Source organism: Salmo salar, chromosome 19, assembly GCF_965601325.2.
Source record: "Salmo salar chromosome 19, fSalSal1, whole genome shotgun sequence".
Classification (NCBI taxonomy): Eukaryota; Metazoa; Chordata; class Actinopteri; order Salmoniformes; family Salmonidae; genus Salmo; species Salmo salar.
The window spans coordinates 30,239,367-30,251,587 of NC_138309.1; the positions used below are offsets into that span (position 1 = coordinate 30,239,367).

A 12,221-nucleotide genomic window follows, 5' to 3' on the forward strand; every position below is an offset into this window, starting at 1 on the left:
CGAAACCAAATGTTGACAATTTAGATTTCAACACCACCTTTTCACGTGAGGAGAATAACATGTTTTCAACTCACATGTCGAATTTGCATTTTTACACTCACATGTGGAATTGCACTTTCACATGTGAAAAACTTTCACAAGTAAAAATGTAAATCTCACATGTGGAAGGCAAATGTTGTCAGGTGTAGTTTCATGGCATCACATGTTGAAATTTTGCATCCCCATGTCATCACATTTATTTCACGAGGTCATGTTTTCACGTGCTCAAATGTTTTCACGTGTAGTTTCATATGATGCTTTTACATGGTCACATATTATCACATTAGCTTCACATAAGATCACATGTGATCACATTAGCTCACATGTGAAATTAATGTGTTTTTTACATAAGGGATACACACACACACACACACACACACACACACACACACACACACACACACACACACACACACACACACACACACACACACACACACACACACACACACACACACACACACTCAAACTCGTGCGGTTTCTGTCCAGTCTCATGGGACTAGAGGGAGAAAACCGTATCAGGTCATCAGTGGTAAAATAGATGATGACAGTATCATAGCACCAGATCCTGCCCAGTGCTGGGCTGGGACAGAGCAAGACCCCTCTAACCCCCCCAGTACGCTCTGGAGCCTCTGCTAGCATCGGGACGGGACACGATAGGGTTGTATAAGCATCTCTCATATTTCTGTCAGCCCTCTTTGACCTGTGAGAGGAAAAGCTAAAGCCTGACATGTTGTATCTGACTGTATATACACAGCGTGATGGGAACGGCCTGCGGACAGACGAAGAAAAGACAGAGCTGACAGGTTAAGCCCTGCCGACACTGATAAGGACCCCTGCAGTCTCTGGCTGGTGTTTGTATTCCTGACCACTATGGGCACGGCTTGGATCTCGACTGCTTCTTAAAACATTCAAATGGTGTTAGGTGTGTGGGTGCACTAATACTCTGCATGGCTATTTGGCTGCAGCTGATTCAATCAACAGTAGGTCTCTCCCCTCTCCTTGTTCTCCTGTCTTATCTAGGCCGATGACTCAGTACCGGCTTGTAGACACTACAAGGGGTAAGGTATAATGTTCTAACACAAACATTTTGTGAGCAGTGGAAAGATGGTCATATCTGGGTTAACTAAAAATAAGTGATTTTTCGGACATTTTAAATACTTCCTTTATTGCCATGTTCAAGACATTGTACTTCTTTTATTCCGAATTTTTTATGCAAATCTTTATTTCTTCTATGACTAAGTAAATACACTTTCTCACTCTAGGCCTATGTCTCATTCACACATATTACTTTTATGGAGGAGCGTGTTGTGAACTTGTCCAGGACCTGCGACAGAGCTCACCTGTAAAAGGCCATTAGAAAGACTTTGGTGTATTAGTGACCCCTTGCTGGTACTGTGCCAGTACATGAAGCACTCACATCTGTAGCCATGAAATGCTTTGAAAGGCTGGTCATGGCTCACATCAACACCATTATCCCAGAAACCCTAGACCCAATTCAATTTGCATACCGCACCAACAGATCCACAGATGATGCAATCTCTATTGCACTCCACACTGCCCTTTCACACCTGGACAAAAGGAACACCTATGTGAGAATGCTATTCATTGACTACAGCCCAGCGTTCAACACTATAGTGCCCTCAAAGCTCATCAATAAGCTAAGGACCCTGGGACTAAACACCTCCCTCTGCAACTGGATCCTGGACTTCCTGACTGGCCGCCCCCAGGTGGTAAGGGTAGGTAGCAACACATACGCCACGCTGATCCTCAACAAGGGGGCCCCTCAGGGGTGCGTGCTCAGTCCCCTCCTATACTCCCTGCTCACTCATTACTGCACTGCCAGGCACGACTCCAACACCATAATTAAGTTTGCTGATGACACAACAGTGGTAGGCCTGATCACCGACAACGATGAGACAGCCTATAGGGAGGAGGTCAGAGACCTGACCGTGTTGTGCAAGGACAACAACCTCTCCCTCAAAGTGATCAAGACAAAGGAGATGATTGTGGACTACAGGAGGAGGAGGAACGAGGATGCCCCCATTCTCATCAACGGGGCTGTAGTGGAGCAGGTTGAGAGCTTCAAGTTCCTTGGAATCCACATCATCAACAAACTAACATGGTCCAAGCACACCAAGACAGTCGTGAAGAGGGCACGACAAAACTTATTCCCCCTCAGAAGACTTTAAAGACTTGCATGGGTCCTCAGATCCTCAAAAGGTTTTACAGCTGCACCATCGAGAGCATCCTGACGGGTTGCATCACTGCCTGGTATGGCAACTGCTTGGCCTCCGACCGCAAGGCACTACAGAGGGTAGTGCATACGGCCCAGTATGTCACCGGGGCCAAGCTTCCTGCCATCCAGGACCTCTATACCAGGCGGTGTCAGAGGAAGGCCCTAAAAATTGTCAAAGACTCCAGCCACCCTAGTCATAGACTGTTCTTTTTGCTACCTCACGGCAAGCGGTACCGAGTGCCAAGTCTAGGTCCACTTCTAAACAGCTTCTACCCCCAAGCCATAAGACTCCTGAACAGCTAATCAAATGGCTACCCAGACTATTTGCATTGCCCCCCCCCCCCCTTCTATGCTGCTGCTACTCTCTGTTATTATCTATGCATAGTCACTTTAATAACTCTACCTACATGTACATATTACCTCAATTACTTCGAGACTGCACATTGACTCTGTACCAGTATGTCCTGTATATAGCCCCTCTATTGTTATTTACTGCTGCTCTTTAATTATTTGTTATTCTTATCTCTTTCTTTTTTTAGGTATTTTCTTGAAACTGCATTGTTTGTTTAGGGCTTGTACATAAGCATTTCACTGTAAGGTATAGACTTGTTGTATTCAGCGCATGTGCCAAATAATGTTTTATTTATTTCATTTGCTCGGTCTTGAAGAGTGAGAACCAATTTTCACCACTATAGACGGCCCTGGTGTCCCCTAGCTGTGGCCCGGGTCCGGCGACTCTCTTCAGACAACAAAGGCCGATAGATGGGTGTTTATTTAATCTCGACTGTTTGCAAATGTGTATTCAACAGCACCCCATCAAATAATTTTTATGAACGCTTTTTGTTATTAACATCATTTACATCCAGCCTCAGTCAATTTCTGTGAACGCTGGCAGACTGTCAAAATGATGCGTAAACCTGCGCTTTAGAACTTCCAGTTACCCAATCCATCATCCCAATAGGCCTACACAGATGAGATAGTCCATGTGCATTAGGCTTACATCTGACTAACAGTGAGAATAAAATATACTTTAAGGCAGAGTTAAAACTTAAGAGGTGGGAAGTGATATAAAACTGTCTAAAACTGGAAAACAAGATTTGAAAGTGATGGTGCATGAGCAATGGAGCAAGTGTCTCTCACCAAAGCAGCATTTCAGTTGAATTCAAACGTTTGTGTGCATTAACGTTGACTTTTTCGGATATTCATTATTTGATATTTGCTCAATTTGATAGGCTGTAGGACAAATTATTTTCCCATATCCTTTTAAAATGATGTATCCCAAATTATGTTCTGGTGTTTCTTTCACGAACGCAAGATGTTCTTATTTAATCATAACCCCAAAATGCACAATAGCAATATTCCGTCTGTTTAATCTTGAACTGTGTTTGGGCACCTAATGTGTTGCTTGTATTATGCATAGACGACAGTGCTTGTCTCCATGGGTGGTATCGCGCTCCCAATAAGGCTGGAAGGCGGTTACTTCAAACTTTTTGCGCCTCAGGGGTGGGCACTCACACCTTATGTTGATTGGTTGCCTGTGCTCTTATAGTATCCCCACCTCAGGGTAAAATAGTCAGCTCTAGTTTAGTCTGCTCCTGGCTATTATCTAACAGTGACGGATATTTCCCATTCAGTTTGGAATCGTTACTCTTGCGTTAACATTCATTTTTATATCAGTACAGCTAGGGCCACTTCTGTTTTTTTGTGCGAGTTGCTGCGGTTGGTGTAGATAGAACAGAGATGAGTAGTCCGGATGCGGGTTACGCCAGTGACGATCAGACCCAGGCTAGGTGCGCGATGTCAGTCATGATGCCTGGAATGGGACACTGTCAGTGGGCAGACCCCCTGAGCCCTCTCGGGGACACCAAAGTGAAGAGCGAGTCGTGCGCTACCAGCTCCGGGAACCAGAACCGTGGAAAGACTGAGCCGCGGATCCGGCGACCCATGAATGCGTTCATGGTGTGGGCAAAGGATGAGCGCAAGCGACTGGCACAACAAAATCCGGACCTGCACAATGCGGAGTTGAGCAAAATGTTGGGTAAGACAATACAATTATAAAGTAGGCTTAATTGATTTTGTGAGCCTGTTATTCCATGATATTTATAAAGATCAATGTGTATTTCTTTCGTATTTCATTTTTTTTAAATATACATGACGAAATCCTTAGTGAATTATTGTTATTCTAAACAGTGTGTTGTTGTCACGTGAAAGCATAATGAATTTATTTTACAATAGATATGATAAATATTATTGTAGCCTACTTCAATGATTTTGGTTTGCAGTATTTGTGTAGTGACACATTTTCATGAAAAAGCACATTATGGAAACTATCTGCCCTTACTTTGGCCATTCAAATATAGAGTAAGTAACTAATATTTCCAAATGAACTAATTACAACAATTACTGCTTTTGATCAATAATAATAGTGATATTATCATGTTATGAAATCAGTGTTCTCCTGTTGTTACTAAATTGGCAATTAGCTATTTTGGAGCTCCACCAGTCTGCATGCCTGATGCCGCCATATAACTCATATGAGCTCTGTTCTTGATCTGTAGGGAAGTCGTGGAAAGCCCTTCCTGTGTCCGAGAAGCGCCCCTTTGTAGAGGAGGCTGAAAGGCTCCGGGTCCAGCACATGCAGGACCACCCCAACTACAAATACCGACCCCGGCGGAGGAAGCAGGTGAAGAGGATTAAGCGTCTGGACTCAGGGTTCCTGGTTCATGGCGTGTCCGACCACCAGAGCACCTCCGTGGGTGGGGACGGCCGAGTGTGTATGGAGGGCCTGGGGATGGGTTACCACCACGAGCATGGCTACCAGATGTCGACTCAGTCCCTCGGCCACTACCGCGACGCCCAGGGCCTCGGGGTGGCTTCCTACGAACCCTACAGCCTGCCTACCCCCGACACCTCCCCACTGGATGCCGTGGAATCAGACTCCATGTTCTTCCACTCTCAGGAGGAGTGCCACATGATGCCTGCGTACGCCTACCACTCCCAGGGGGCAGAGTACACGCCTCAGGACCCTCACTCCAACCAGCACGCCAACCACATGCTCCACAGACACCTCTCCTCCCCCACTGAGCAGCAGCAAGGCCACCAGGCTGGCCCCATGCCCCCCTCTTTCAACCAATTGGCTATGTACTACAGCCAGCATTGTAGCCCCCGTCACCCCAAGCGACACCCAGGACATGGGACAGGACAGCGCTCCCCTCCCCCAGACTCCCACCCAGCAGACCAGGTGGAGCAGATGCATCCATCAGAGCTGATAGGTGAGGTGGACCGGAGTGAGTTTGAACAGTACCTGAACTCCTCCAGACCTGGAGACATGACAGGCCTGTCTTATGGGTCACATGAGGCCAACATGCAGGGACCTGAGAGCCTGATATCCTCTGTGCTCTCTGATGCGAGCACAGTGTTCTACTGTAACTATACCTCCTAACCTCCTGGTCCTCCCTGTCTCTATCTACTACTGAAGCTATTACAGCACATAACCTGACCTCAAATGTCTCTTTCTGTCTCCTGTCACTATTTCTGTCTTCTCTCTTTCTCTCTCTCTCTCTCTCTCTCTCTTTCTCTCTCCCTCTCCCCTCTCTGTCTCTCAATGTCTTTCTCTTTCATTCTGTTACAATTGAAGACCAGTGGGAAAAGTGGGATCTCTTTAATTTGAGGGTTCAAATTCAGTATGTTATTTTCTTTTTGTGTGAAGGGCGTTCAATGTGTATCACTGTATGAGCTAAGAAGCCATAGTATGACATCTGAATTGTAATGATGATTGTTCACACATTGGTTTGTATTTTCTTTTTGTTCTGAAGAGGAATATAAATACATTTTCTGATAATAAATAATGTACAGTTACTATTTGAACGTTGTATGTATAGCTGTTTTATACTTTTGCACTTTTGAAAAATAAAGTTTTGAACCAAAATACATGTTCCCTTACTTGTTCCCTTGTTCCCTTTTTTGTTTTTTAATTACTTTACCCTACCTTTTCATTGTTGAAATACAGCATTACACCAATTATTATATCAATGCACCTTGGTAATAAGTAACCATATAGTTATTAATACAATGTTTTCATTGTTTATTTGAATCAATGTTTACATCAAGAAGAGGTTGAAGAGGTTATAGACCATTTAGCCTACACCTGTGTTTTATGTTATTAATTATCACATTTGTTGAAACTGCTTTTTATCCATAAAATAGATCACTTATTTCTATACTGTATAGACATTAGTGGTAGCCTAGATTAATTTCACAACAATATTAGAAACATGTATCTGATCATTTTTACATTTAACAAATCCTCCACAGGCCTACAACTCTCAGCCATCTGCTCACATTTGATAGATAATACATATTATATTTGAATGCTTTGTCTATTCTCAAGAAAACACATACATGGTGAATAAGCTGATGGTAGCGTTGTGGAACATTGTGGAACGGCTCACCGGGCAACAGAGTTAATCCACAGTGGAAGGCTCTGGTCTGGCTTCCTGCCCCGGTTAGAATAGCGGTGATCTCAGGGTTTGACTTACAAATGACGCCTTGTTTTCGCAGCATGGAAGCACAGTTTATGTCCCGGATATCCTGTCTCTAAATGACTTAGTCTCCCCTGACTAATGGCAGAGAGAATTCAATATTTGTGTATTTACTACACCTATGCTAAATAATGGAGAGTCGTACAATAGGACTAAACATATTTATACAAATATATTTTTTATAGCCAAATAAGAGGTATACTGTATGTTTTTCATAGCATGGATTAATTCAGAAAACAGATAAAGTATATGGACATTTGATGTGGAATGGATGAGGAAGGTGTTAAGCACATCAAGACTACGATAGCTATATATTTATAGTTGTATGTACCGTTTTATAAATAAAGATGTTCCTTTTGAAAGGAAGAGGTTCTTCTTCGAGGTGTCAAGCACCCTGACCCCAGAATCCATTTTTAGTTCTTCAGAGGAAGCATGTTCCAGAAGCGTATATTCCTCCACTTTGTTCATGTCCAGTGTTTTGATATTTCTCCTATGTAACACAAGCAGAGGTTGGATCTCAAGGTAAATATTCCCTGTCCTTCCCACAGACATAATGATGATGTCATTTTAGAGATTGGAAATATTCAAGAAAAATAAAAGGTGCATTATAATTCTACAGATTAATCAGATCCTAGTTTGGGTAAATTGCTCTGTCCAGTCCAATTTAATTAATCTCAACGTATTGTATTTTTTTCTCACATAAAACACGCAAGATGGTCATTAATCGAGCATTGCATATGACTGGGATTATTTTCTGTTTATTGTATTATTGTAACATAAGATAATCCCCTAACCACCCCAAACACACACAAAACGCAGATAGGCTTATCGCTTCCACCCCAAAAGAAACATGCCCTACAGATGAAACATTTGCAACCCCACCCGCAACCCGGACTCCGGGGTAGACGTAACTTAGTAAGTACAAATCCGGGACACCCCAATTGGTGTAATATGTTATGTTTCATACGGTATGTATTCATTTGTGGATGTCCATCATCCATTTTGTATGTTACAAATTCAAATTTGTATGAAATGTTACGAATTGCAATTTGGACAAAATGTAACGAATTCGCAAAATGTATGATATGTTACAAATTCCAATTTCTTGTTGCTAACGTTAGCTAAATGACTAGGTGGCTAACTATAGCTAGGTAGCTAATGTTAACTAGGCTAGGGGTTAGGGGTAAAGGTTAGAGTTAAGGTTAGGGTTAAGGTTAAGGTTAAGGTTGGGATTAGGTTAGGTTAAAAGTTGCAAAGTAGCTACAAAGTACTAAGTAGTTGCAAAGTTGCTAATTAGCTAAAATTCAAAAGTTGTCTGTGATCATTCGTACAAAACACCTTTGGGGTTGCTAGACTTACACGTTATACGCCCACCCTTCCACCCCGACCAATCACCCTACTTTTGTTTTTGCCTTAACCATTTCATGAGTATGATCACATAATGTATCATCATTGTTGACTGGTCCCTGCAGCGTACCATCACAAATATGGGATTGGAATAGTAGCAACAGAACGTATAGGGGGTAGAAATCGGGGAAGGTATCATTATCACATTTTAGGGAAGACCCAGATGCAGACAGTGTCAAAGCAACAAAAGTTTATTACTGGAACAGGGGGCAGGAAAAATGAAAGGTCAAGGGCAGGCAGAGGTCAGTAATCCAGATTAGAGTCCAAAAGGTACAGAACGACAGGCAGTCTCAGGGTCAGGGCAGGCAGAGGTCAATAATCCAGTGTGGTGGGGCAAGGTACAGGATGGCAGGCAGGCTCAGGGTCAGGGCAGGCAGAATGGTCAAAACTGGGAAAACTAGAAAACAGGAACTATAGAAAAAACAGGAGCAAGGGGAAAACGCTTGGAGGCTTGACGAACAAAATGAACTGGCAACAGACAAACAGAGAATACAGGTATAAATACACAGGGGATAATGAGGGGAGATGGGAGACACCTGGTGGGGGGTGGAGACAAGCACAAGACAGCTGAAACAGATCAGGGTGTGACAGAAATATTACTTTTATGGGGGATTTATCAATAAATGGGGGGCAAACACAGGATAAGTTTATATGCTGGAAAATAGCTTAGCATTAGCTGATCATAATCAGTACAACCTTCAAAAAAGTATTTTAAACACATCATATGTGTCCATTACAATCTATGCAAGAATCTGTTTGAATGATTTGTCACCAGTACTTGAAAACATGTGAATAAAACAGTAAATACATTATGCTCCATACATACATACGGTATGCTACAGTAGAAATGACAACACGATATTTATAGAAAATAATGCACTTACTTCAATAGGAACGCACACATGACCAAAGTTATTATTTGTAAGGAAAACAACAATGAAGGCAATACGCGTCACCAGCCAGAAAATGTGCCAGGGGGAATATGTTTGTGCAAGGCCAGTTCTGACTAGAGATGCGCAATGTCTCCATACTTGATCTGGGGAAGCACTGGGGAAGTGCTTGGGCTCTCATTGAAGAGAGAAGTTTGTCCGACTCAGTAAAGCCTCAAACATAAATTGTCCGCAACAGTGAAATGGGCTACTTCTTATGTGAATTAATGGGAAGGTGGAAAACAGCTCAATTCAAAATGTTCTTACAAAATAAAAATAATTTGAAATTGACAAGTTGAAACATAGCCTATAGATAATTAGCAGGCAGCGTGCCTTGGTTTGAGGGCAGCGTGAGTTAACTGTCCTGCTGTGTAACAATCACATTTTGGATTCTGTTACAAAATTGCATTTTACAAGCATGGAAAAACTCACGCTGGTGCGACCGTTAGAGATATTTGGAACTCACACGTGAAATGGTTAAGTAACCTTCTGTTTTATGTAACCATACCAAACGTAACATATCATACTAATTTGAGTGTCTCGGATTTACATTTACTATGTTACGTCAAGTCTATGAGACCAGGCTGACCCCCTCTATAACAGGTGACACACTTTCCCTAGGGCTAGGCTGGGGAATCCCGTCTAATTGGTGTGAATCTGTGCAAATTCAGTCTGCAGCTGGGTTTAACTTTAGCCTCTCTGTTGTGATAGCTAATGGCTGGCATAAGGACAGGCTCAGACCACTATCACCACAGCAGCACTCAGGATCAGTGGCGTTGGTGGGTGGGGGTCACCTGTACAGACTGGGGTGGGGTGGGTGGGGAGGTAGAAGCTCCCTGTGAGAGCTAATGTTATCTCCCCCCACTAATTTGATACAAATGATGGGAGCAAACCGCTGAGTAAATTTGCTGTTTTAATATTCAGGCCAGAGAGAGGGGCAGCTGACTCGAAATATGTGTGCTCAAGAACTGTTGGAATTTCCACAGTGAATACAAATATGTTGAGCCGACTCAAATCTCAGAGACTGATCTACAGCTGATATTATCACAGATAAATGTATAGGAGATGACGGGCATTGTTTTGGTGTGGCAAATTGTCATTTTTAAAATACATGATAAAATACAGGGCAATAAAATGGATAACAAAAGATTATAGAGAGAGTGAGAGAGAGAGAAAGAGAGAAAGAAAGAACGAGAGAGAACAAGACGAGAGAGAGAGAGAGAGAGAACACACTGATAGACATAGTCTACAGCCCAGGAAACAGGTCCTTAATGTGTGTTCCTGTGTACTGTGCGAGGTGATGAGAGTCCTGAGGCCTGTCTGTCTGACAGCGAGTGGCCAGCCAGGCCGGGACGGGGTGGGAGGGGAACAGACAGGGAGATTACCACTAGGCTTGCCTGGGCGGCTCGCTACATTAACACAGAAGCACTTAATCACAGCATTGCACTAATCTCACCTCAGGTAGCTGCCTTTCACAAATACAGCTTTATTCAAACACAAATACAGTGACAAATACAGCTTTGGGGTAAATTTGGGCACAGTCATAGTAAAACAAGTGTCATTCACTCACAGATACTGTGAAGTCACGAACAGCTTTAGCCAGTACTGAACACAAAGAAATAGATACACCTCAATATATGTCACAACTAAACATTATTGAAAATGATATGTCCCTTATGAATGACACAGTCTCTGTGTTGTAATAGAAAGAGAAGACCCATTCTATGTCTTATGAATAGAATTTGTCTTGAAAAATCTGGCTTTGCCCCCGAGCCTCCAGCAGAGTATTTGTCAAGGGTTACTAGCCATATTCAGACGTGACTAGTATCACCTTAGAACATTGGTTATGTAATTATTGCCACAGCATGTGCTTTATTCCAGAGGACTTTTCGCACAGCATTAGTTTTTCCTAACTGCCCCCTGTAATTATTTGTTTATTTTATTCAATTAAGTCTTATCTGTTACATCTGGAGTATTTCTCTTGTCTTATCCGGTGTCCTGTGTGAATTTAAATATGCTCTCTCTAATTCACTCTTTCTCTCTTTCTTTCTTTCTCTCGGAGGACCTGAGCCCTAGGACCATGCCTCAGGACTACCTGGCATGATGACTCCTTGCTGTCCCCAGTCCACCTGGCCGTGCTGCTGCTCCAGTTTCAACTGTTCTGCCTGCGGCTATGGAACCCTGACCTGTTCACCGGACGTACTTGTTGCACCCTCGACAACTACTATGATTATTATTATTTGACTATGCTGGTCATTTATGAACATTTTAACATCTTGACCATGTTCTGTTATAATATCCACCCAGCACAGCCAGAAGAGGACTGGCCACCCCTCATAGCCTGGTTCCTCTCTAGGTTTCTTCCTAGGTTTTTGACCTTTCTAGGGAGCTTTTCCTAGGGAGTTTTTCCTAGCCACCGTGCTTCTTTCACATGCATTGCTTGCTGTTTGGGGTTTTAGGCTGGGTTTCTGTACAGCACTTTGAGATATCAGCTGATGTACGAAGGGCTATATAAATACATTTGATTTGATTTGATTTTATTTATGACATAGCCTGGATGCTTTTATTCTAGGCGTTAAGATATTTCAACAGATGATAAAAGACTAGACTGAGAACTTGAACTTCGCTGCCAAATGTATAGGAGTCCACTGTCACGCCCTGACCTTAGAGATCCCTTTTATTCTCTATTTGGTTAGGTCAGGGTGTGACTAGGATGGGAAATCTATGTTTCTATTTCTTTGTTGGCCTAGTATGGTTCCCAATCAGAGGCAGCTGTTTGTCGTTGTCTCTGATTGGGGATCATACTTAGGCAGCCCTTTTTCCCACCTTAGATTCTGGGATCTTGTTTTTGGGACTGTGCTGTATGCCCTACTGAACGTTACGTTTTCGTTTTGTATTTATTTTGGTTTTGTTTTGGTGTTCATCTAATAAAGAATGATGTACGCTTACCACGCTGCAACTTGGTCCGATCCTTCAATCAACGAACGTAACAGAAGATCCTACCACCAAAGGACCAAGCAGCATGGCCAGGAGGAGCAGGGATCCTGGGCCCGGGAGAAAAGGGAG

At 42.9% G+C, this 12,221-nt stretch overlaps 1 protein-coding gene across 1 annotated transcript; it reads left to right on the forward strand.

Annotated features, from left to right (window-relative positions):
- Positions 1–3,865: 3,865 nt before the first annotated feature.
- On the forward strand, positions 3,866–6,220 carry LOC106578689 (transcription factor Sox-17-alpha-A). Its single transcript, XM_014157792.3, has 2 exons — positions 3,866–4,316; positions 4,837–6,220. The coding sequence occupies exons 1-2, from the start codon at positions 4,019–4,021 to the stop codon at positions 5,718–5,720; spliced, it is 1,182 nt and encodes a 393-aa protein (XP_014013267.1). The 5' UTR covers positions 3,866–4,018; the 3' UTR covers positions 5,721–6,220.
- The last annotated feature ends 6,001 nt before the right edge of the window (positions 6,221–12,221 follow it).